General features: G+C 46.2%; 1 protein-coding gene across 2 annotated transcripts in view; it reads right to left on the bottom strand.

The window, feature by feature from the left end:
- LOC132816889 (glycerophosphodiester phosphodiesterase domain-containing protein 5-like) overlaps nucleotides 1-27,278 on the bottom strand; it is a 228,937-nt gene that overhangs the window by 34,209 nt on the left and 167,450 nt on the right. For both annotated transcript variants that reach the window (XM_060826895.1, XM_060826896.1), the window contains exons 9-13: nucleotides 18,815-18,897; nucleotides 15,341-15,491; nucleotides 12,297-12,518; nucleotides 8,308-8,465; nucleotides 1,002-1,149 (exon numbers count right to left, since the gene is read on the bottom strand). In XM_060826895.1, the coding sequence (XP_060682878.1) occupies nucleotides 1,002-1,149; nucleotides 8,308-8,465; nucleotides 12,297-12,518; nucleotides 15,341-15,491; nucleotides 18,815-18,897 (762 nt within the window). The remainder of the gene's footprint in view (nucleotides 1-1,001; nucleotides 1,150-8,307; nucleotides 8,466-12,296; nucleotides 12,519-15,340; nucleotides 15,492-18,814; nucleotides 18,898-27,278) is intronic.

Raw genomic sequence — 27,278 nt, 5'->3', positions numbered from 1 at the left:
GGGGGCAAGAGAGGGGGGACAGGGGGGCAAGAGAGGGGGGACAGGGGGGCAAGAGAGGGGGGACAGGGGGGCAAGAGAGAGGGGACGGGGACGGGGGGGCAAGAGAGAGGGGACGGGGGGGAAGAGAGAGGGGACGGGGGGGGAGAAGAGAGAGGGGACGGGGGGGGGAAGAGAGAGGGGACGGGGGGGGGGAAGGGAGAGGGGACGGGTTGGGGGGGAAGAGAGAGGGGACGGGGGGGGGGGCGGGGACGGGGGCAAGAGAGAGGGGACGGGGGGAGGGAAGAGAGAGGGGACGGGGGGAGGGAAGAGAGAGGGGACGGGGGGGGAGAGAAGAGAGAGGGGACGGGGGGAGGGAAGAGAGAGGGGACGGGGGGGGGAGAGAAGAGAGAGGGGACGGGGGGGGAGAGAAGAGAGGGGGACGGGGGGGGAGAGAGAGGGGACGGGGGGGGAGAGAGAGGGGACGGGGGGGGAGAGAGAGGGGACGGGAGCAAAAAAAGTGAGAGGGGACAGGGAGCAAAAAAAGAGAGAGGGGACGGGCGTTGGGGGGGGGGGGGAGGGGAAGAGAAGGGAGGGGACGGAGGTGGGGGTAGAAGAGAGGGGACGGTGGTGGGAGGAGAAGAGAAGGCCCGGGGTGGGGAGGATGGGAGGGCATGTGGGGGAAAGGGGCGTAGAGGACAAGGGGTCTTGGGGATGGGAAGGAAGAGTTGAGGGATGCCCCGACTTGTTACTGACCTTTCAACTCGGCTTCTATCATCTCTGTCCATACACCTCAGTGTGGGAGCCCTCTCTGCCTGAAAGAGCTTATCCAATTGGAACTTCAGTTTGATGTATGTTCAAATTTTGTTTGAGATCAGACTATTCAGGATTGAGGAAGCAGGGCTGGCCACTGGAGTTAACATACAGCTGACCACCATCTAACTGAGCCTCACCAGGTGGTATAGCCCCCGACCTATCCCAGTGACGGAATTGCTCTGTAGCTCACTGCTGTGTCTCTTACTCACCATAATCCAGGTGGGAGCTTGCACCTCACTCAGGACTTGGCAGGCATCAGAGGTAACTGACTGCACCCCAGCACACCACAGCACCGAGTATAACCACGGCTCATTCACCAGATACAGGTTGGTGCTGATGTTGTCCGATGCATATTCACTGTAGTCGAGAGACACAGAGACAAAGAGTGAGGCATGGAGATCAGCACAGGCTGAAGGTAGCACTAACCCAGGAAGGAGCTGCTGAAAACTCTACTGTTCAGGTTCTATCCCATAATATCCAACTGTCCCATCTCAACAACTGATCTCACCTCCCACCCACACCCCACCTTCCTGAAGCAACATCAGGACGACTGATTTCTGCGGTAATTGTGTAACATTTTGCGTTCATGGAGATCTCAGAGCACAGAGAGGGTGGGTATTTGAGCCCATTGTTCAATGAGGAAAGAGATTTTAAAAAGACATGAGGGGCAAAGTTTTTACACAGAGGGCAGTTAGTGTGTAGAATGAACTTCCTGAGGAAGTGCTGGTTGTGGGCACAGTTATGACATTTAAAAATACTTAGATAAGTAAATGAATAGGAGAGAGGTTTGGAGGGGAATGGGCCTGGAGCAGGCAGGTGGGACTAGTTTAGTTTGGGAACATGATCGGTATAGACTGAAGGGTCTGTTTCGATCTGCATGGCTCTGAAATTGACACAAGTAGATGAGAAGATGGTTCAGGTGACCCATGGAAGGTTGCATCTCAAGGACTGCAAACAGTGAAGTAAAGGTCATACTGATTAGGCTACACTGGGATTCCTGGAGCTCTACTGAGTATTTCATCTTCAAATAATGTTGATCTCACTTTGTGCACCTCCTGTGTGGCTGCAACCTTGGAAGCCTCACTCTGCCCAAACACCCTATGATCTGTATTTCCTTGTTGGCTATGATCTGCCTGCACTGCTTGCAGAACAAGACTTTTCACTGTACTTAGGTACATGCAACTGGGAGCTTCTCAAAATGGAGATCTGTGGCCAATGGTTTCGCACAGGAATCAATGTTGGGACCACTGTTGTTTGTGATATACATAAATGGTTTGGAGGAAGGTGTAGGTTGCCTCATTAGCAAGTTTTCAGATGATACAAAGATTAGTGGAGTAGCAGATAGTGAAGGGTACTGTCGGAGAATGCAGCAGAATATAGACAGATTGGAGAGTTGGTCAGAGAAATGACAAATGGAGTTCAATCTGGACAAATGTGAGGTGATGCATTTGGAAACTGCAATTCCAGAGCAAACTATATGGTAAATGGAAAATGTGTTCAGGTCCATTGTTCCCTGAAGGTGGTAACGCAGGTCAGTCGAGTGGTAAAGGCAGCATACGGCATGCTTTCCTTCATTGCTCAGGGTATGGAGTACAAGAGTTGGTAGGTCATGTTCGAGTTGTGTAGAACTTTGGTTCGGCCACAACTTTGGAATACTGCGTACAGTTCTGGTCGCCACATTACCAACAGGATGTGGACGCTTCAGAGAGGGTGCAGAAAAGATTTACGAGGATGTTGCCTAGTATGGCAGGTGCTAGCTCTGAGGAGAGGTTGAGTAGATTAGGATTATTTTCATTTGAAAAATGGAGGTTGAGGGGGGACCTGATTGAGGCCTACAAAATCATGAGAGGTGTAGGCTGGGTGGATAGCAAGAAATCCGCGCGCCCCCCCACCCCCGAGTGGAGGACTCAATTACTAGGGGTCACGAGTTCAAAGTGAGAGGGGAGATCTACGTGGAAAGTTCTTTATGCAGATGGTGGTGGTGCCTGGAATGCATTGCCAGCAGAGGTGGTCAGGGTCGGAACGATAATGTCATTTAAGATGTATCTAGACAGATTCATGGATGGGCAGGGAACAAAGGGATGCAGATCCTTAGAAAATAGGCAGCAGTTTTAGTTTGAGGATCTGGATCAGCGCAGGCTTGGAGGGCTGAAGGGCCTGTTCCTACTGCTGTAATGTTCTTCATTCTTTTTTCAAATCTTCAGTCAGATACAATGACCTTGGAGAAAAACACAAGGTAGATGTATTGGAAACTAAAAGGACAAGGATTACAAAAACAAGGGTTGTACTCTCTGGAGTTTAGAAGGGTGATTTGATTGATGTGTTCAAGGTCAAAGGGGAACAGATAATTTTTTTTAAAAAGACAGACAGACAGAACCCTATTCTGGTGGCGGAGAAGTCAACAATTATGAGGCAGAATCTCAAAATTAGAGCGAATTTTCAGAAGTGTGCTACCACTCAAGGGTTATAAACTCCAGATTACTACTCGAGCCACGTGCAAATTGGCTTAGGGATAAGAAAATTAGGGAAGTAAACATCTGGGTAAGGGAGTGGTGTGGGGAAGAGGGGTTCCATTTCATGGGGCGTTGGCATCAGCTTTGGAACAGGAGGGATTTGTACCCATGGGATGGTGTCCACCTGAACTTATCTGGAACTAGCGTTCGAGCGAAAAGGATAAATAGGGTGATTGCTTGGGTGTTAAAGTAGTGAGTCGGGGGGCGGAGGGGGAAATGACAGGAAGTATTGCAATAAATAAAAAGGTAAGCAGCAGGTTAGCATGTGTGCAGGAAGGTTTGAAAGATGTAAAAAGGAAGGATAACCCTGGAGGTATTATTGTTGGAGATGTTGGAATTCATAAAGAAGGTACAAACACTAGAAAAGGGCACTTTGCCCGTAGCATTCATAGCAATGTAGATGAGTTAATGGCACAACTCAATGTGAATGAATATGATTTAGCAGCCATTACAGAGACATGGTTACAGGATGGTCACGACTGGGAGTTAAATATCCAGGGTATCAGGCTAGTTGGAATGACAGACAGGACGATAAGGGAGCTGGTGTAACTCCGATATTCAAGGATGACATTAGGGCAGTGCTGAGAGATGATGCAGGTTCTATGGAGAATAAGTTTGAATTGATTTGGGTGGAAATTAGAAATTCTAAGAAGAAAAAGTCACAGATAGGTGTAGTCTGTTGGCCACCAAATAATAATATCACATTAGGGCAATCTCTCTTCATTTCCAATAAATCTACCTTGTGTCATTGCACAAGGTCATTGCATCTGACTGAAAATTTGAACAAAGAATGAAGAACATTACAGCAGTATATCACATTATATCACAAGAAATAACTAATGCTTGTAAAAAATGGTACCACAATTATCATGGGGCATTTTAATCTACACGTCTATTGGTTGAACCAGATTGATCAGGGTAGCCTTGAGGAGGAGTTCATCAAATGTATATCCAACAATAGTTTTCGTGAGCAGTATGTAATGGAAGGGAGGGAGCAAGCGATTCTAGAGCTGGCCTTGCGTAACGAGACAGGAATAATAAATGATCTCATAGTTGGGGATGCTGTTGTAAAGAACCATCACAGTATGGTTGAATTTAGAATAGAGATGGAGAGTGCAAAGATAAAATCCAAAACCAGGGTCCTGCGCTTAAAAAAGGGAGACTACAATAGGATGAGGGAGAAGATGGCCAAAAGTAGACTGGAAGCAAAGATTTCATGGTGACAAACAGAGGAGGACTTTCAAAGCAACTTTTCAAAGTGCTCAGCAAAAGTATATACAAGTGAAAAGGAAGGACTGTAGGAAAAGGGGTATTCTGCCATGGGTGCCTACAGAAATAAGGGAGGTTATCAAAACAATGGAGAGGGCACACAAAGTGGCCAAGATCAGCAGGAAACTAGAAGATTGGGAAAGTGTTAAAGGTCAACAGAAAACCACAAAAGAGCTTTAAAAAGGTAAGGTAGATTATGAGAACAAAATAGCTCAGCATATAAAGACAGATAGCAAACGTTTCTATAAATATATAAAACAACAAAAAGTAGCTAAAGTAAGCATCGGCCCTTTAGAGGATGAGAAGGGGCATTTAGTTATGGGATATGAGGAAATGGCCGAGGCGTTGAACAGGTATTTAGTGTCGGTTTTCACAGTGGAGGACACTAATAACCTGCCAGTAATTGACAAAGAGAGGAAGGTAGGTGAGTATCTGGAAACAAAAGAGGTAGTGTGGGGTAAGCTCATGGAGTTAAGGGTAGACAAGCCTCCAGGCCCTAATGGAATGAATCCCAGGGTACTGAAAAAAAGAGATGGTGGGAGAAATAGCAAGTGCACTTGTGGTAATTTTCCAAAATGCACTGGATTCTGTGGCAGTTCCAGCAGATTGAAAAACAGCAAATATGACACCACTGTTTAAAAAGGGAGGTAGACAAAAGATGGAGAATTACAAACCAGTTAGCTTAATCTCTGTAGTGTGAAAGATGCCAAAGTCTATTATCAAGGAAGAAATAGCAAGGCATCCTGATAGAAATTGTCCCGTTAGGCAGACACAGCATGGGTTCATGAAAGGCAGATCATGTTTGACAAATCGTTTGTAGTTCTATAAAGACATTATGAACAAGATGGGCAATGGGGACCCAGTAGATGTGGCGTATCTAGATTTCCAAAAGGTATTCGACAAGGTGCTGCACAAAAGGCTGTTGCAAAAGATAAAGATGCATGGCATTAGGGAGAGAGTATTAGCATGGATGGAGGGTTGGTTGACTAACAAGAAGCAAAGAGTGGGGAGAAATGTCTGCTATTCTGGCTGGTAATGAGTGACTACTGGTGTGCCTCAGGGATTGGTGTTGGGAACATGATTGCTCACAATTTACATAAATGATTGGAAGTGGAGGACCATGCATAGTGTGTCAAAGTTTGCAGATGACACTAAGATGAGTGGCAGAGCAAAGTGTGCAGAGGATTGTGAAACTTTACAGAGGAACATGGATATATCGAGTGAGTGGGCAAAGGTCTGACAGGTGGAGTACAATGTTAATAAATGTAGGAATAACAGTAAAAAGGATTGTTACTTGAATAGTAAAAAATTGCAGCAAGCTGCTATGCTGAGGGACCTAGATGTCCTTGTGCATGAATCACAGAAGATTGGTCTGCAGGCAGGTACAACAGGTAATTAAGGAAGTAAATGGAATTTTGTCTTTCATTGCTAAAGGGATTGAGTTTAAAAACAGGGAGGTTATGTTGCAGCTGTATAGGGGCTGGTGAGGACACACTGGAGTACTTTGTGCAGTTTTGGTCTCCTTACTTGAGAAAGAGGTATTGGCACTGGAGGGGGTGCAGGGGAAGTTCACTCGGTTGATTCCAGAGTTGAGGGGGTTGGCTTATGAGGAGAGACTGAGTAGACTTGGATTATAGTCATTGCAAGTCAGAAGAATGAAGGGGGATCTTATAGAAATGTATAAAATTAGGAAGGGAATAGACAAGATAGAAGTGGAGAGGATGTTTCCACTGGCAGGTGGAACTAGGACAAGAGGGCATAGCCTCAAAATTAGGGGAGCAGATTCAGGACTGAATTAAGAAGGAACTTCTTCACCCAGAGGGTTGCGAATGAATGGAATTCCTTTCCCAGTGAAGTGGTTGATGCTTCCTCAATAAATGCTTTTAAAGCCATGATAGATAATGTTTTTGAACAGTAAAAGAATTAAGGGTTGTGGTCAGAGTGTGGGTAAGTTGAGCTGAGGCCATGAAAAGATCAGCCATGACCTTATTGAATGGTGGACCAGGCTCGAGGGGTCAGATGGCCTACTCCTGCTCAAAGTTTGTACCACGTGCAAAGTGTGGTACAAGTTCAGAACTCCCTATTGTAAATAGCAGTTGTTATCAGGTCAATTGATAGCTTTAAAATTCCTTCACTGCCACTGGGTTAAAATGCTGGAACTGCCTCTGTAGTAGCACAGTGGGTAGAGACATTATCCCAGGGTCTGCTGTATAAACCAAGACAGCTCACCATCACCTTCTCATAGGCAGGCAGCAATGAGCCATTAATGGTACTCTGGCCAGGAATACACACAACCCACAAACAAGATATTTAATTTTGAAACGCAAAACCGATCGGTTTATTTTATGATTTAAGAAGCACGCTTTGCCACCTTGATACTTCCAGCTGGAATTAAGGGATTTGAAATGTTTTTCTTTTATTTGTTCTTAGGGTGTGGGTGTCATTGCTGGGATCAGTATTTAGTGCAGCTAACAGACAACCACATGTGGGTCTGGAGTCATATGTCGGCCAGATCAGGTAAGGACAGCAGATACCTGCCCAAAAAAAAAATGGGGTTGAACGGACCAGATGGATTTTATAACAATGGTCACATAACGTAAGCTTAATGTTCCAGATTTTATTGAATTCACAGCTCATGACCTGCTATGAAACTCAGAATCCCTATAGTGGAAACAGGCCATTCAGCCCACAAAGTCCACACGAACTCTCCGAAGAGCATCCCACCCAAACCCACCCTCCACCCCTATCGCTCCAACCCGACATTTCCCATGGCTAATCAACCCAACCTGCACGTCCCTTAACATTATGGGGCAATTTAACATGGCGAATCCTCCTGTATATCTTTGGATGTGGAAGGAAACTGGAGCACCCGGAGGAAAAGCATGCAGACACGGGAAGAATGTGCAAACGCAGACCACACAGACAGTCGCCAGAGGGTGGAATCAAACCTGTGTCCCTGGTAATGTGAGGCAGCAGTGCTAACCACTGAGCCACCATGCCTCCCCTATGGTGGGATTTGAACCCATTCCCCGAGACCATTAGCTTTGGGCTCTGGATTATGAGTCCTGTGACACTACCACGATGACACCAACACCTCCCCAGATGGTTTCAAGAATTAGGTCACAAATCAGCCACAATCTCACTGAATGGAGGAAGAGATTTAGGGATCCAAAGGGAAGACCTGTACTGCTATTCTGAGATGGAAGGGGAAACTAGTTAAAAGAATGAAGCAGGCTTTTAGAAGGATGGTGTGGAGCACTAGCATGGACTAGATATTTCTATGCAATAAACTCTACATGGTACTGTTGCCAGACTAGTAATCCAAAGGCCCATGTTCTGCCCTGTGGAATAAAAATGGAAATTGCTGGAGAAACTCAGAGGATCTGGCAGCGTCAGTGAGGAGAAATGTTTCGAGTCCAGTGACTCTGCTTTGTGCCTGGGACGTAGGTTCCAATCCCATCCCGGCAGATGGTGGAATTCAAATTCAAAACAAATCTGGAATTATGAGTTTCATGATGACCATGCAACCATCGTCCGTTATCAGGATGAGAGAACCTACCTGGTTCACTAATGCCCTTGAAGGAAGGAAACTGCCATCCTTACCTGGTCTGAACTACACATGACTCCAGACCCACAGCAATGGAGCTGACTCGGGGTTTTAACCGCTGCCCTGGCCAGAGATGCCCACATCCCATGAATGATGGAGGAGAGAGATTCCATTAATCAGACGTACCGCACCTCCTTGGCATCGATCTTGTTGTACCGCAGGTTTAATCCGGTGATGCCTTGCGAGCGTAGCACTGTCACATTTTCTTTCACGGAGGACATCTGCTGGAAACCTGGTGCCACTTGGCGAACCATCTGCCTGTCCTCCTCCAGCAGCCAGATCACCTGAAAAGCAGACAGGTGTGAGCTCACAACTGACACCACATTGTAGGGAGAGAGTACACTCAGATAGCACCCCGACACTTCATAGGAGCGTTACCACAGACTGTCTGATTTCCCCCAGTCACACTAGGAGACATCAGGGTGTGTGGCCATATGCTTGGGAAAACATATGGATTTAAGGAAGAAAGTGGGATAGAGAGGTGGAGAAGTTGGAAGGGAGGGTGGAAATCAAAGTTTGTGAGAAGATTTGTAGCTCGGGTGTTCGTTGTTATGGTTCTGTTCGCCGAGCTGGGAATGTGTGTTGCAGACATTTCGTCCGCTGTCTAAGTGACATCCTCAGTGCTTGGGAGCCTCATGTGAAGCGCTTTGAGATCTTTCCTCTGGCATTTATAGCGGTTTGTTTCTGCCACTTCCGGTTGTCAGTTCCAGCTGTCCGCTGCAGTGGTCGGTATATTGGGTCCAGGTCGATGTGCTTATTGATTGAATCTGTGGATGAGTGCCATGCCTCTAGGAATTCCCTAGCTGTTCTCTGTTTGGCTTGTCCTATAATAGTAGTGTTGTCCCAGTCGAACTCATGTTGCTTGTCATCGGAGTGTGTGGCTACTAAGGATAGCTGGTCGTGTCGTTTCGTGGCGAGTTAGTGTTCATGGATGCGGATCGTTAGCTGTCTTCCTGTTTGTCCTATGTAGTGTTTTGTGCAGTCCTTGCATGGGATTTTGTACACTACGTTGGTTTTGCTCATGCTGGGTATCGGGTCCTTCGTCCTGGTGAGTTGTTGTCTGAGGGTGGCTGTTGGTTTGTGTGCTGTTATGTGTCCTTGTGGTCGTAGTAGTCTGGCCATCAGTTCAGAAATGTTCTTGATGTATGGTAACGTGGCACTCATCTACAGATTCTATCAACAAACACATTGACCTGGACCCAATATACCGGCCACTGCAGCGGACAGCTGGAACTGACAACCGGAAGCGGCAGAGACAAACCACTATAAATGCCAGAGGAAACATCACAGAAGCGCTTCACAGGAGGCTCCCAAGCACTGAGGATGTCACCTAGACAGGGGACGGAACGTCTGCAACACAAATTCCCAGCTCGGCAAACACAACCAGAACAAGGAGGGTGGAAATTTCCAGAACTTTTGGTTCAGACGTTTGAAGGCATTTCAGCAGGACAACTGAAATCTGGGTTGCGCAAGAGACTGTGGGGAATACGGGGCTGGAGGCAAGTATAGAGATAGGGAGGTTAGAAAGGACACTTAGCAATTGAAAAGCAACAATGATGGGCATTTTAAATGGAGGCATTAGCACATCGGGAATACTGTGAACTGTTCGGGGCCCTGCATCCAACAGATGAATCAGAGGCTGTCCAGAGAAGGTTAACTGGGCTGATACGAGGTATGGAGGGATTGAGTTATGGGGAAAGTTGAGTAGGTTGGGCTCGTATTCAGTGAAGTTTAGAATACTGGCAGGTGATCTTATTGAAACGTGTAAGATTTTTAGGAGCACTTGACAGGGGGAGACACCGGAAGGTTATTTTCCCCTGTGGAAGTGTCTAGGACCAGAGGGTATCATCTCAGAATAAGGGGGTCATGTTTTTAAGACAGGGATGAAAGAATTTCTTCTCTCAGAGGGGAGTGAACCTGTGGAATCCTTTATCACAGAGGGCTGTCAAAACTAGGTCATTAAGTATATTCAAGGTTGAGAGGGAGAGATTTTCAAATCAGTAAGGGAACTGAGGGCTGTGGAGAAAAAGCAGGAAAGTGGAGTTGAGGATTATCAGATCAGCCATGATCTATTTGAATGACAGGGGGTCATTTGCTGGAATTCGGAGGAACCCAGGTCCCGGTGCTAATCACTGAGCCACTGTAGTGGTGGACCTTGAGATTGGAGAGGGTAGACGGATGAAATGTCTCACCATTGGTAGCACTGTGCTTCCTTTGTACACCTCAATCAAGGTTCCCCCCCACCCCCACCTTCTCCAACTCTCGCCTGTCTAATCTCTCTTCATTGCTGAATCACTCCAGCCCAAGAACATCCTACTGTAAACTCCTGTGCTCTACCAGGCTCAGATCTTACTGTTACATTAATGACACTATTCTCTACACTTGCTTCTCTTATACATACACTTTTTCCAGTCTAATTAACTCTGCCCTTACTGAGCTAGTTAAGGGAGTATCTGTGACTTGGTCCTGAAGCCCTGATACAACATTGTAGATGGAGATGAGGAGCAATTATCTAAGTATGTGTGCGCGCACACGTGTTTGTGTCTGTGAGAGTGCGTAAGAGAGAGAGCGCGCGCGTGTGCCTGCGTGTCTGTCTGTGTGGAAATCTCTTCCAGAGTGTGTTCTGGAGGGTCACTGAATACACTGAAGGCTGAGATAGACAGCTGTTTGATGGGCAACGGATTTGAAGGCTATAAGAGTTAGCAGACTTAAAGCCACAAGAAAATCAACCACAACATTACTGAATGACAGAGCTGTCCTGAGGGGCCACTTGGCCTCCTCTAGCTTCTGTTTCTGGGAGCTATTCAGTGTCGAGTTCTCTTTATTATTCCTGTGGAACTCATCAGCAGGTTTCATTGTGTTAAGTGGGCGATAGCACTGTAAATGCTTTTTAATGGATCAGACAATCATTTCCCACCTGTCTGGAACAGGCCTAACAGGGTACACACAGAAAGGATGTTCCCACTGACTCTGGAGTCTAGAGCCAGGGGTCACAGGTTAAGGATAAGATCTAGGCCATTTCAGGATGGAGATGGTGAGAAATGTCTTCACCCGGACAGTGTTGAACCTATGGAATTCTCTGCCACAGGAAGTGGCTCAGACCAAAGCACTGAATGTTTAAGAAGGGGTTCAATACAGCTCATGGGCTAAAGGGGTCAAAGGGTATGGGGATGAAGGGGACTGATTTGGATGATCAGCCATAATCATATAGAATGGTGGAGCAGGCTCAAAAAGGCCAAATGCCCTACCCCTGCTCTTATATGCTGCTATTTTTATGTCAGAGTCATAACTGACATGACACCAGGTTACAGTCCAACAGGTTTATTCAAAATCCCAAGCTTTTGGAGCACTGGTGAAATCAGTACAGGACATTGGTGAGGCCACTGTTGGAATACTGCGTGCAATTCTGGTCTCCTTCCTATCGGAAAGATGTTGTGAAACTTGAAAGGGTTCAGAAAAGATTTACAAGGATGTTGCCAGGGTTGGAGGATTTGAGCTAAAGGGAGATACTTAACAGGCTGGGGCTGTTTTCCCTGGAACATTGGAGGCTGAGGGGTGACCTTACAGAGGTTTATAAAATCTTGAGGGGCATGGATAGGGTAAATAGACAAGGTCTTTTCCCTGGGATGGGGGAGTCCAGAACTAGAGGGTATAGTTTAAGGGTGAGAGGGGAAAGATATAAAAGGGACCTAAGGGGCAACCTTTTCACGTAGAGGGTGATGTGTGTGTGGAATGAGCTGCCAGAGGAAGTGGAGGAGGCTGGTACAATTACAACATTTGAAAGGCATCTGGATGAATAGGAAGGTTTTAGAGGGATATGGGCCAAGTTCTGGCAAATGGGATTAGATTAGATTGGGATATCTAGTTGGCATGGATGAATTGGACTGAAGGGTCTGTTTCTGTGCTGTACATGTCTATGACTCTATGACTCCACCTGACAAAGGAGCAGCGCTCCGAAAGCTTGTGATTTCAAATAAACCTGTTGGATTGTAACCTGATGTCATCTGACTTCTGACCTTGTTCACCCCCATCCAACATCAACACTTCCATCTAATTTCTGGATGTAAATCCTTGGTTATGGATGGTCTAAAACTGGATTGTGATGAATGGCTCACCAGCTCCTGGGCAATTCCAGACTCCAGGATGGTTTCCAGGGTGACGTTGATCCAGGAAGTGTAGAAAGGATGTTCATGGGGCGGTCTCCAGAGGTTCACCATCACGCTCTTGTTCCAGTGCACCGCGAGGGTGAGCACATCCACCAGTTTACACAGAGACTGATTCGAAGCCTCCATGTTGTCTTTTTGCGAGAGGTCCTGTGCTGTCCAAAATGGATCCTCCTAAACCCAGCAACACAAACACAAATTAAAATGCAAACGTTTCTACAACAAGCGGTGGCAGTTTCACCGACACTGTTCCCGGCTCACTTACAATTCCATATTTAGACATTCAATTTATAGTCCACGGGCCGTAATGGTGGGGATCTGACCCAATGAGCCCCCGAGAATTAGTCTGAGCTTCTGGATCACTTATGTAATGACATAATGAACACCTCCTCAGGGTGTGGCATTCTGCTGAGCTAGGCCCACAGCACAGAACATTCGAGTTGAACCCTACATATTTCCTGTTAAAACTTGAAAACAGAGATAAAGGCTCTCAGTTCAGAGTCAGCCAGTAGGACAGATCAAGAAGAATACATGATGCAATGATGCTGTCACTTTCAAAAGGAGGCCATTTTTGTCCTTTTGTTTTGAACAGAGGTCATAAAGGCAGAGGTGCCAAGGAGTGGAGGGAGTTTAACAGTTTACCAACGGAAGGAGAGTGGCCAGTTCACCCAGTCAGGGCTTTCCCCAGCTTTTTTAAAAACTGTAGCAGTCACAAGATGCTGGAGTCCAGGAGATTACAAGTTTCAGTACAGGATTTCTCCGACTTTCTCTTGGACGTTGCTTCCTCCTGCCCATTAGGATCTATGTTTGAATGTACCTTTTTGCCAAGGAATGTATTTATGGGAAGTTACTGGCTCGGAACAGTTAATTAATTAAACTGCTGTGTTGGATCAGTTACATTTTCCAATAGAGTCATAGAGATATAGAGCACGGAAACAGACCCTTTGGTCCAATCTGTCCATGCCAACCAGATATCCCAATCCAATTCCCTCCCATCTGCCAGCACATGGCCCATATCCCTCCAAACCCTTCCTATTCATATCCCCACCCAAATGCCTCTTAAATGTTGCAATTGTACCAGCCTCCACCACTTCCTCTGGCAGCTCATTCCAGACATGTACCACCCTCTCCGTGAAAAAGTTGCCCATTAGGTCTCTTTTATATCTTTCCCCTCTCACCCTAAACCTATGCCCTCTAGTTCTGGACTCCCCCATCCCAGGGAAAAGACTGTCTATTTATCCTATCTACGTCCCTCATAATTTTGTAAACCTCTATAAGATTGTTACGGTTCTGTTCGCCGAGCTGGGAATTTGTGTTGCAGACATTTCGGCCCCTGTCTAGGTGACATCCTCAGTGCTTGGGAGCCTCCTGTGAAGCGTTTCTGTGATGGTTCCTCCGGCATTTATAGTGGTTCGCCTCTGCTGCTTCCGGTTGTGAGTTCCAGCTGTCCGCTGCAGTGACCGGTATATTGGGTTCAGGACAATGTGCTTATTGATTGGGCCCAATATACCGGCCACTGCAGCGGAGAGCTGGAACTGACAACCGGAAGCGGCAGAGACAAACCACTATAAATGCCGGAGGAAAGATCACAGAAGCCCCTCACAGGAGGCTCCCAAGCACTGAGGATGTCACCTAGACAAGGGACAAAATGTCTGCAACACAAATTCCCAGCTCGGCGAACAGAACCACAACAACGAGCACCCGAGCTACAAATCTTCTCCCAAAATTTGAACCTCTCTAAGGTCACCTCTCAGCCTCCGACACTCCAGGGAAAACAGCCCCAGCCTGTTCAGCTTCTCCCTGTAGCTCAGATCCTCCAACCCTGGCAACATCCTTGTAAATCTTTTCTGAACCCTTTCAAGTTTCACAACATCTTTCCGATAAGGAGACCAGAATTGCACGCAATATTCCAACAGTGGCCTGACCAATGTCCTGCACATAAGTTATTCTAAATTCAGTTTTCTTTTGTTTGTGTTTCAACTGTTGTGTTTAAGTAAATTCTGTTTTGCTTAAAGCTGCATGGTTTGACCAGTTGTGTCACACCCGGAACACCCACTTCACATCTGCCATGAAAATAAGAAAAAGTTAGGGTCTAGGCTACCTTCTTAAAATATTTTGAGGGAGTCATAACAATGAGGACCAACAACTTGCATTAATATAGCACCATTGATGTAGCAAAGCTGCCCCAACGTGTTTCATGAACCACAGAACAAAGATCAAAATGCAGTCCTGAGTCGGGCAAGGAGATCTTAGGAAGAGAAACCCTAAATGTTAGCTAAGAGGTAGGTTTATAAAGACCGTATCAAATGAGGAAAAGCATGTGGAGATATTTACCAAGGGAGTTCAAGGTCTCGGCACCTGGAAGGATGACTGCAAATAATATAGGAATTAAAACCTGGGATTCTCAAACGGGCCAAACTGGTTGGAGGACAGCACAGAGAGAGGAACAAGCAAAGCCATGGAGGAATTTGAAAACAAAGGTGAGAATTTCAAAATCACGATGTTGTTTGCCAAGGAACCAATGTCCACATCACGGGAGGACAACGATGACTGGGGGATGGAGACTCGGTGCAGGCTGGCTCACAGGTGGGAGGAGCCGGGGGGTGGGGGGGGGGAAAGAGGTCACATTTACAAAAGGTCAGAAGGCAGTCAAGCATGTGTTGGAATGGTCAGCTCGAGAGGCAAAGAAGGGATATGTTGAATGTGGAGGTCAGGGGCTAAGGATACCATAGCGAGCAACTCACTTCCTGACTCCCTAAAGCCTGTCCACCATCAACAAGGCCCAAGTCAGGAGTGTGATGGTGTGTTCCACTTGTGAGTTGGATTAAAAGGTAGAGAACAATCCCTGTGAAAACTTAAGTGGTGGGGAAGAGAATATGCTCAGGAAATTCTGGCCGCCCTTCACTTGGTTGCAGTCCCAGCAGCGGTTGATGGGGACGGCATTGGAAGTGGCAGGGAAATCCGACAGGGTTGGCAAACAGGGAACTGTGGCCTACCTGAAAGAACCAGAGGCCAGCGTTGAGCATCTGCAGATTGGTCCAGTTGAACATGGCGGCATTCTCAAAGACCCTGTTGGGGTAGAGCTCCTCCACGTTGGTTGTCCGCCTCAGCGTTGTGTCGTGTATCAGGAAGGGAACACCGTCGTAGCTGAAGTGAGAAGGTAAACAGGCAACAGGTAATCAGCTGGATGTTGGCCAATACCACATGTTCCCAAACTACACCACACTCCTGGCACCATAATGGCAGAGCCACCCGCTTAATTGGCACCACATTCACCACCTTCAACATCCACTGCCTCCAACACCGACACTCAGTACCAACAGTGTGTATCTTTTACAAGATGCACTGCAGAAAGTCAAAGATCCTCAGACAGCACCTTCCAAACCCATGACCCCTTCCCATCTAGAAGAAGGGCAGCAGATACATGGAAACACTACCCTCTTCAAGTTCTCCTCCAAACCACTCACCATGACTTGGAAATATATCACTGTTCCTTCAGCGTCACTGGGTCACAATCCTGGAATTCCCCTTCCAAATAGCAGTGGGGGTCCCTGCATCAGATGGATGGCAACCCAGTAATGGGTTTGAAGAGGCACTGCTGAGTGAATGGGTGCAGTAAGGGAGAAAGGGATAGTATGGGAGAGTGTGGGGGTGCAGGAATGCCAGTGTAAGTTTGTGAAATCCTGGGAGAAATGAGAGAGAGTGCAAGTGTGAGTGCGAGAGCACCTGCCTGTGCACTTGTGCATGACTGTGTGTGTCTGTGTGAACAGGATTTTGGGGGGCTTCACAAGGATTGACACCAGGGAAACTTAATGGAGCTGTCATTTTGGATAGATTGGTGAATCATTAAAATTCTTTAATTCTATAGGGCTGCAGAAGACCAGTCTTTGTGCATATTTAAAGTAAGGGTTGCTGGGTTTTGATTCCCAACAGTGTACAGAGAAACCTCGATTATCCAAAGGACAAGGGTGGGAGTATTTCTTTTAGTTAATCAAATTCCGAATAATTGATGCCGGATAACATAGATAGCCACGCATCGGGACCTTGTGATCTTGTTCAGACAATCCAAAATTCGGTTAATCGAATACTGGATAATCGAAGTTCCTCTTTAACAGGTTATGGGAATGGTATGGGAAAAAAGGTGGTGTTGAATGTTGGAACTGGATTGATGGGCTGAATGCTGAAAATGTGTTGCTGGTTAAAGCGCAGCAGGTCAGGCAGCATCCAAGGAACAGGAAATTCGACATGTCGGGCACAAGCCCTTCATCAGAATGGCCTACTCCTAATCATGTGATCTTAGATGATATTAATAATATTACACAGTACTTAAAAACACATTTTGATATTAATATACAGCATTATATGTTGATCAATATGTAAACTTTATAATTATCTAGTCAATATTCCTACCCACCTTAAGACCATAATTAGAATGTGGATCAAGCCATTCGGCCCATCGAGTCTGCTCCACCATTTGATCAGGTCTGATATGTTTGCCAATCCCCATTCTCCTGCCTTCTCCCCTTGATCCCTTTACTCATCAATACATCGGTGTGTCGGTCTTAAATGTGGTTTTATTGCTGCCGTGTTTTCGTGGCTGTCTGGTGTCACTTTTGTTTACAAGTGGGGAAAGCGCCGTTCCTGATTTTCCAGCTGGTGGGAAGCCAGTTTCAGCTGCGCCAACAAAACCCTTGAAGAATTTGAGCCTTTTCAATGGGATCAGCTCAATCTTCTAAACTCAAGAAAGTATTTTTTTTATTTATATGTGGAATGCAGGTGTCACTGGCTAGGCCAACATTGATTGCCCATCCCTGATTACCCAGAGGGCAGTTAAAGTCAACTGCATTGCTGTGGGTCTAGTGTCACATGTCGGCCAGATCAGGTAAGGATGGCAGATTTCCTTCCCAAAGAGGAAATTAGTGAACCGGATGGGTTTTTACAATAATTGACTGGTTGCTATTGGACTAACATTTTTATTCCAGACTTACGCTGTATTCATATTTCACCACCTGCTGTGTGGGGATTCAAACCCAAGTGCCCAGAGTATAGACCTGGCGTTCCCATTATTAGTCCAATGACATTCCCACTGTACCATCAGCTCCCCTGAATATAGATTCTACTGACGTCCCCCTGACATCAAATGTGATGTTGGCATTGATTTCGAGAGGGATGGAATGAATGTGTTTTGCTGAGGCAGTATAAGGCTCTGGTCAGACCACATTTGGAATATCGAGAGTAGTTTTGGGCCCTGTATCTAGGGAAGGGTTTGCCGGCCTTGGAGGGAGTCCAGAGGAGGTTTACAAGAATGATCCCGGGGATGAAGGGCTTGTCATACGAAGAGCTGTCGAAGACGCTGGGTCTGTACTCGATAGAGTTTAGAAGGATGGGGTAGGATGGGATCTGACTAAAATATATAAAATTCTATCAGGGCTGAACAGACTAGATGCAGGGAGGATGTTTCGCCTGGTTGAAGAGTTTAGAACCAGGAGATATAGTCTCAGGATATCAGGGTGGGGGAGGCCATTTCAGACCGAGAGGAGGAGAGAATTCTTCACAGAGGGGAGTGAACCTACAGAAGTCTCTCCCAAGAGGGCTGGGGAGACCGGGTCACTGAATATATTAAGAAAAGAGATCAAGGCATTAAGAGATATGAGTGGGGGGAATATGACATTGAGATTGTGGATCAGCCATGCTGATATTGACCTTTTTTCACTGGAGTGTAGAGGTTGGGAGGTGACCTTACAGAGGTTTTTAATATCATGAGGGGTGAACAGTAGGGTTAATCTTTTCTCCAAGATTGTGATTTTCAAATCTAGGGGCATATTTTTAAGTTGAGAGGAGAGAGGTTTAAAAAAGACACGGGGGCAAGTTTTCTTTTTTTACACAGAGGGTGGTTCGCGTGTGGAATAAACTTCCTGAGGAAGTGGTGGATGTGGGTTCCAATTACAACACTTAAAAGACATTTGGATGAAATGGAAAAGCTTGGAGGGATACGGGTCAGGAGCAGGCAGGTGGGACTAGTTTAATTTAGGAACATGGTCAGCACGGATTGGTTGGACCGTAGGGTCTGGTTCCGGGTGACTCTATAATAGTGAAGCAGACTCTAAGAGCTCATGCTCTGAGTTCTGGTGTTTCTGCCTTGACCCAGACCTTCTACTCTCTGCCTGTATCCCGATTCACCAAGGAATGAAAACTCTGAATCCATTAAAACTGAGACAATGATGGAATTCCTGCAGCTCTGGTCTCGGGTAGAGAATTCCATAGATTCACAAGCCTGAACAAAGACATTTCTCCCCTTCACTCTCCTGAATGATTGACTACTTATCCTGAGGCTGGGAGACAGTGAGAGGACAGGACCATCAAATCCATGTCATTAACAGCATGTTACTGAGTGAAGCCTCGGTGCGGGGGGTGATGGACGATAGGTTCGAGATTCTTGGCTGGGTTTTCAGCCAAGTGTCTGATCTCACCTGATGGTGACATTGATGTTGAAACCGTCAGCTCGCCACTCCGCAGCTTTCTGGAATGACATCAAGGTGTTCTCCGGGGCCAGCTGTGGAGAAAGGGAATTCAAACACCGGATCAGATCCGAGAAATCAGGAAGTGCACGTTTCCCAAAGGTGAGATTCCCGCTTTTTGAGAGATGTCAGTTAAATAATGTTGTTCCCCTGTCCGTTAACGCCTTCGCCCACTCCCAAGGGGAGGAACGTAAGAATTAGGAGCAGGCCATTCAGCCCCTCAGACCTGCTCCTCCATTTGATATGTCAAGGCTGAACTCATCTCTGTCTCAACTCAGCTTTTCTGCCAGTTCCTCGTGACCCTTAAACCCATCACTAAACAACCTTTAAACCCAACGCTAACTCAAAATCTGTCTCTCTCCTCCTTACATTTACTGTGTCCACTACATTCTGGGACACTAAATTCCAAAGATTCTAGACCCTTTGGCAAAAGTATTTTCTCCTCGTCTCGGTTTTAACCCAGCTACCCATTATCCTAACAATATGATCTCTCATTATATATTGCCCCACATGAGTAAACCCCTGCTCAGTATTCATTGTTAATCCCTCAACGAGGTATCCTCTCATTCTTTTAACTAGTGGAGACAACAGCTGATGGTATTATCATTAGACTACCAATCCAGGAAATCTGACCATCTTCATCCAGTCCGGTCTACACGTGATTCCAGACCCACAGAAATGTGGTTGACTCTTAACTGCCCTCTGGGTAATTAGGGATGGGTAATAAATTCTGGCGTAGCCAGTGATGCTCTCACCTTGTGAATTAATCTTTTTTAAAAATCTCCAGAGAGTACAGACCTAAACTGCTCAATCTCTCTTCCTAAGACAGGCCTTAATTTCTGGTGGACCAATAAACTCAAGTGTCAATAATCTGTTCATACCATCGGAGTGAAGGGAGACCATTCAGCCTCTCAAGATTGTCCTACCATTTAATTCCTAGGCTCAATTCATTAACAGCTACTACCAAACCCACTACTACTTTGACTATTCTTTCTCACAGGGAGAAAGTGAGGACTGCAGATGCTGGAGACCAGAGTTAAAAAGTGTGGTACTGGAAAAACACAGCAGGTCAGGCAGCATCCGAGGAGCAGGAGAATCAACATTTCGGGCATAAGCCCTTTATCTGGAATGGAGCATTCCTGATGAAGGGCTTTTGCCCGAAACATCGATTTTCCTGCTCCTCAGATGCTGCCTGACCTGCTGTGCTTTTCCAGCACCACACTGATCTAGATTCTGGTTTCCAGCATCTGTAGTCCTCACTTCTGCCTATTTTTTCCTCACACTCTGCCTCCTGTAAGGACTCCATTCCATTCTCCCAGCTTCTCTCCCATGTCTGCTCTGATGATGCTATGTATCGTACCCCATTTGCTCAAAATGAGGACTCCCCCAATAGTGGCAGAACCTTCATCCACATCTGCCCCCAGTCCCTTTGAGAACAATAGGGTTCTCCTTGACCTCATCATCCATCCGACTAGTTTCCATGTTGCCATGGAGGATCAGCCTCCAAAATTACCCAACCTCTAGCAAGATTCCATCACAAAAGACATCTTGCCCTTCCCTTCATTGCCAGTATTCAACAGGGACTGTCCCCTCTGGCATCCCAATTCACTCAGCAATAACACTCCACACTTCACTCCCCTCCCACAGCACATCCCCAGAGTCACTGGCCACACGTACCCTTCCACCTGGACATTGGAAACTGACTTTCAGGGAGCCATCACCACCATCCTGGCAACTTATTGATGCCCAGCAATCTGCCCAGAGTTACCGAGGAAGGTCCACCAGCAACTAGCAATGTAGGGCTGCATCGCATCCACTTACTGGCCAGGGAGAGGTATCCAGTCCGCATCACGGATCAGGCTGCTCCCTTGCTCCATGAGCATGCATACCCCGGCCTCCCAGCACGCCCACATCATAAATGTTTTACCTTGCCCTGCCAATGCAATTGGCAGAAGTGCAAAACCAGCTGGTGGTCAGACTGTGCAGCAGTCCTCAGTTGGGGCACATGTACCTTATTGTACATCAGAGTGCCACATCACTCTGTGCCACCTATACTATGTGGCAGCAGTGACCATGCTAAACATACTGCATCTGCAGCAAGGTATCTGGATGAGTATAGGAATAGGAAGGGTTTAGAGGGATATGGGCCAAATGCTGGCAAATTGCTAGCCAATAATTGACAAAGACACAAAGGTACGTGGGGACCTTGAAACAATCATTACTACAGAAGAGCTAGTGTTGGGCAAGCTAATGGAGCTATGGATAAACAAGTCTCCTGGCCCTGATGGAATGGATCCCAGGCACTAAAAGAGATGGCAGGAGAAATAGCAAAGTGGACTTGTGGTAATTTTCCAAAATTCACTGGACTCTGGAGTAGTCCCAGCAGATTGGAAAAGTGCAAACGTGACGCCATTGCTTAAAAAGGGAGGTAGGCAAAAGATGGGGAATTATAGTCCAGTTAGCTTAACCCCCATACTGAGGAAGATGCTGGAGTCTATTATCAAGGAAGAAATAGCAAGGCATCTCGATAGAAATTGTCCTGTTAGGCAGATGCAGCAAGGGTTCATGAAGGGCAGGTCATGCTTCACAAATCGCTTGGAATTCTATGAAGACACTGCTAGCAAGATGGACAATGGGGATCCAGCAGATGTGGTGTCCCTAGCTTTCCAAAAGGCATTCAACAAGGTGCCGCACATGAGGCTGCAGCAAAAGGTAAGGATGCAGGGCATTAGGGGTAGAGTATTAGTGTGGATGGAGGGTTAGTTGACAAACAGAAAACAAAAGAGTGGGGATAAAGGAGTCCTATTCTGGTTGGCAATCAGTGACTAGTAATGTGCCTCAGGGATCTGTGTTGGGACCACAATTAATCACAATTTATATTAATGATTTGGAGTTGGGGACAGTATAGGGTGTCAAAGTTTGCGGATGACCCTAAGATGAGTGGCAGAGCAAAGTGTGCAGAGGACGGAGAAACTTTGCAAAGGAACATAGATACTTTGAGTGAGTGGGCAAAGATCTGGCAGATGGAGTACAATGTTAATAAATGTGAAGTCATCCATTTTGGTAGGGGTAACAGTAAAAAGGACTATTATTTAAATGGTAAAAAGTTGCAGCGTGCTGCTTTGCAGAGGGACATGGGTGTCCTTGTGCCTGAATCACAGAAGGTTGGTCTGCACGTACAACAGCTACTTCAGAAGGCAAATGGAATGCTGTCCTTCATTGCTAAAGGCATTGAGTTTAAAAGCAGGGAGGTCACTAGTGCTGGCGAGGCCACACTAAAAGTACAATGTACAGTTTTGGTCTCCTTACTTGAGAAAGGATGCACTGGCACTGGAGGGGGTGCAGGGGAGGTTCACTAGGTTGGTTCCAGAGTTGAGGGGGTTATGAGGAAAGACTGAGTAGGCGGAGATTATATTCATTGGAATTTAGAATATTGAGGGGGGAACCTTATATAAACATATAAAATTATAAAGGGAATCAATGAGATAGAAGTAGAGAGGATGTTTCCACTGGCAGGTGAAGCTAGGACAAGAGGGCATAGTCTCAAAATTAGGGGGAGCAGATTTAGAACTGAAATGAGAAGGAACGTCTTCACCCAGAGGGTTTTGAATTGATGGATTCCCTGCCCAGTGAAGTAGTTGATGCTACGTTAGTAAATATTTTTAAAGCTAAGGTAGATTTTTTTTAACAGTAAAGGAATTAAAGGATGTGGTGAGAGGGCAGGTGAGTGGAGCCGAGTCCAGGAAAAGATCAGCCATGACCTTACTGAATTGAAGAACTGGACGGCCTACTCCTGCTCCTAGTTCTTATGGTCTTATGTTCAAATGGGACTAGATTAATCTAAGATATCTGGTCAGCATGGATGCGTTGGACTGAAGGGTCTGTTTTTGTGCTGTACATCTTTGTGACTCTAATTGCAGATGGAGCAAGTATCCTTTGACCTCCTCCCTTGTCATTGCGCATTTGGACCCCAAACACAAGTGAAGCGGCAATTTATGTGTACTTCTTTCAATTTAGACTAGAGTACTGACTGCTCTCAACGTCTCCATACTGTACACACACCGACTGAGCACACGCTGGGTGCCTGCTGTGTGGTACATCTCATAACCTCCCTTCCCATCCCCCGATTCCCTTTCCAGGCCCTCGGCTCCCACCCATTTCTCCCAGCCACCAATCTGATTCATTCCTCCCATTGACCAACCAGGTTGTGTCTTCACCTATCCCCACTTCACCACCCTGCCCCCACCACCCACTTTATCTGCAGCTCCCCCATTCCTGAAGAAGGGTTATACTTGAAATATTGACTTCTCCACTTCCTGACGCTGCCTGGCTTGCTGTGCTCTTCCACCCTCCTGACGCTGCCTGGCTTGCTGTGCTCTTCCACCCTCCTGCCTGTCCCTCCTGACGCTGCCTGCCTTGCTGTGCTCTTCCAGCCTCCTGCCTGTCCCTCCTGACGCTGTCTGGCTCGCTGTGGTCTGCCAGCCTCCTGCCTGTCTACTTTGGATTCCAGCATCTGCAGTTTTTTTTTTGTCTCTAACCAAATACAGCATATCTCTACTCAATGTCTAGAGTGTCCCAGAGATTCTAATCATTTGCCATTCTAATGTACCACCTTGTTGTAATATACCACACTGACATCTCTGTCCCTGGCCTGTTACAGTGCTCAGCAATACCTAAAGCAAGATGGTAGAACATCACCTCATCTTCCAGTTAGGCACTTCACAGCCTTAGAGAGTCATACAGCATGGAAACAGACCCTTCCTTCTGACTAGTCCATGTCTCCCATGACCCCAAACTAAACTATTCCCACCTGCCTGCATTTGACCCAGATCCCACTAACATTTCCTATTCATGTACTCAACACTGAGTTCCATAATGTCAGGCTGTTAACTTTGCCACACCCTCACCTCCACCTAGTTTATTTCCCCCCCCCCCCCCCCCCAAGAAATATCAGTGTTCAAATTTCTCATCTTTTTGCTTTGGATTGGAGATATGGTCCACCCTGTAATCCTGTGGAACTCTCCAAGATCCTGGCCAATGATTATCCCACAATCAATGTGAGAAAAAGCAAGGACAGTCACTATTCCACTGGTGGGAGCTGGCCGGACTCGGAATGGGCCACAAGGTTTCTTAAAGAAGGGCTTATGCCTGAAACATCGATTCTCCTGCAGCAACACACTCTCGACTCTGATCTCCAGCACCTGCAATCCTCACTTTCTGCTGGGTTTCCATGCCTACTACAGTGATCACACTTCAATAGCACTTCAAATAGGCCGAAGAACATTTTGTAGTGTCCTGAGGATGGGAACGGGGCTAGATTAATGTAAGTATGCCTTTTAAATATCCCCCTAAAGCTTTCCTATTCACGTACCCATCCAGATGCCTTTTAAATGTTGTAATTGTACCAGCTTCAACCACTTCCTCTGGCAGCTCATTCCATACACACACACCACTCCCTGTGTGAAAAAGCTGCCCTGAGGTCCCTTTTGTAGCTTTCCCCTTTCACCTTAAACCTATGCCCTCTAGCTCTTGACTCCCCTATCCTGGGGGAAAAAACCTTGGCTCTTCAGCCTATGATACAGTCTGAGCTATTTGACTAACAAGTGAATAATAGACTATTCATGGCACAGTTTTCCAGCATTCCTGTTTTTGTTTGTTTTCCAGTGTCCGTTGTATTTTATTTTGTAGCTTAAAAATGTAGTACTCAAATTGACCACTTGATGGGGCAAGGTGACAACATGCAAAATATGATTTGGTGATGATTAGATTCCCTACAGTGTGGAAACAGGCCCTTCGGCCCAACAAGTCCACATCGACCCTCTGAAGAGCAACCCACCCAGACCCATTTCCCTACATGGAGAATTTAGCATGGCCAGTTCACCTGACCTGCACACCTTTGGACTGTGGGAGGAAACCGGAGCACCCAGAGGAAACCCACGCAGACACGGGGAGAATGTGCAAACTCCACATAGCCAGTTGCCCGAAGCAGGAATTGAACCCGGGTCCCTACCATGGTAGTTTCATTTCTTGGTATCATGGTATTTGAACAGATGAAAGACTCAATAGACAACCAAGGTATTTTTCATGTATAATTTCAGTTACATTACACTACGTTTTTGTGATAAATTCTGTGCCTTTTAATTGTGTCCTCCATAACCACCTGATGAAGGAGCAACGCTCCGAAAGCTAGTGTGCTTCCAATTAAACCTGTTGGACTATAACCTGGTGTTGTGTGAATTTAAACATGTAAAATAGATTTAATTAAAAATCGGAGATTAAATCCAATCAGAGATTTTCTGTACTGTGGATATATTTACCTATTTCTCTGGAAGATACCTATACTCTCAATTCTTTATCACTCACTTTATAGGACAGTGTGGAAGGAACGGTACTCAGTAACTTAAACCCTGCCATCACTGTCCTGCGAGTCGTTAATGGGGAAAGTGAAGAGAGAGCTTTACACTCTAACCCTGTGCTGCCCCTGGCCCGGGAGTGTTTGATGGGTTGGGGGTAGACAGTGTAGAGGGGGCTCTATTCTGCATCTAATTCTGTGCTGTCCCTGTTCTGAGTTTATTTTGTGGGGACAGTGTAGAAGGAGCTTTACTCTGCATCTAAACCCCGTGCTGTCCCTGTCCTGAGAGTGTTTGATGTGGACAGTATAGAGGGAGCTTTACTTTATATCCAACCTTGTGTGTGTGTCCTGGGAATGTTTATGGGGGCAGTTTAGAAGGAGCTTTACTCTGTTTCTAACCTGTGCTGTAATTGTTCAATATCTGCCAACTATTTTGGGCTCTTGTTCTATTCTCCAGCAGTGAAAGCCTCTTCCTTCTTATTGCATTAAACTAATATCCTACCAGTAAAATAATGTATCACCTCTCTGCTGCTAACAGAAACACATGTTAAAAAGAGACTGTAGAATTTATTGCATTTTATTTATCATATTTATGGAGGACAGACAATTAAACAATCTCTGCCTTGTCCCTGAGAGATTGTACCCTGACTGAGAACACAGTTTGTATCCTGATGAACAGTGCCTCACGTAAATATCACAGATTCCCTACAGTGTGGAAACAGGCCCTTCAGCCCAACAAGTCCACACCGACCCTCTGAAGAGTAACCCACCCAAGACCCATTCCCCTACTCTACATTTACCCCTAACCTAAGCATCCCTGAACACTGTGCGCAAGTTAGCATAGTCAATCCACCTGACCTACACATCTTTGTGACTGTGGGAGGAAACAGGAGCACCCGGACTAAACCCACGCAGACACGGGGAGAGTGTGTAAGCTCCACACAGACAGTTGCCTGAAACGGGAGTTGAACCCGGGTCCCTGACGCTCTGAGGCAGCAGTGCTAACCACTGAGCCACTATGCTGCCCTCATGGATCCCCACTGCCTGAGCTCGATCTTATGAGCTTACTAGAGTGCAAAGACCTATGTAAATTTAAGGCATCTGTCAAAAACAAATCCTGCCTCTTATCTTTTTTAATATAAGGACACAGAAGGCTAGAGAAACTCAGCAGGTCTGGCAGCATCTGTGGAGAGAGAAACAGAGTTAATGTTTACAACATTTAAGAGGCATCCGGATGGTTCAATTAAAAAAGGGGGTAGAGGGATATGGACTGAATACTGGCAGACGGTTTATTTTTTAAGTTTAAATCAGGCACAATGATCAGCGCAGGCTTGGAGGGCTGAAGGGCCTGTTCCTGTGCTGTACTTCTCTTTTCTTTTGAGTCTGACGTGATTTCTTTAGTCGTGAACTGAAGTCACACTGAACTCGAAACATTAACGCTGCTTCTGTCGCCACACATTCTGCCAGACCTGCTGAGTTTCTCCAGCAATTTGCATTTTCATTTCGGATTTCCAGCATCTGCAGTGCATGGCATTTATGGACTTTTTTTTAAGTTTGAAGACAATTCTTAACACCCCGAGCATTAGTTGAAGAAATGATTTGAAATCCACTGGGTTTCTCCTTCTCAAATAATAAATGTAATCTCTAAAAATGTGACTACGCCAGGAGGGAGGAGATGGGAGTATAAGGGATGATGATAAAGGAAGCATGTTGTGATGTTGCTGTCACTTTAAAAAGGTTATTTTGTGCTTTTGTTTGAAGAGAGGTTGTGAAGGCAGAGGTGTCTAGTTTAACAATGGAAGGGGAGTAGCCAGTTCTCCCAGTGCAGGTTTCTTCTAGACTGTAGCAGTTACAAGATGCAAGGGTCCAGAGGAGTTGCAACCTTCAATAAAGGATTCCTCTGACTTTGAGATCTCTCTCTCTGGATGTTGTTCCCTCCTGCCTGTAAGAATCTGTGTTTCAACTTATCGTTCTGTCATGGGGTGTGTTCATAGGATGCTGCTGTATTGGAAAAGCTAATAAGTAATAATTACTGTATCGGATTAGGTTTTCCAATCGTTAATT

The sequence above is a fragment of the Hemiscyllium ocellatum genome, chromosome 6, assembly GCF_020745735.1.
Source record: "Hemiscyllium ocellatum isolate sHemOce1 chromosome 6, sHemOce1.pat.X.cur, whole genome shotgun sequence".
NCBI lineage: Eukaryota > Metazoa > Chordata > Chondrichthyes > Orectolobiformes > Hemiscylliidae > Hemiscyllium > Hemiscyllium ocellatum.
This window is presented reverse-complemented; position numbering and strand designations above follow the sequence as displayed.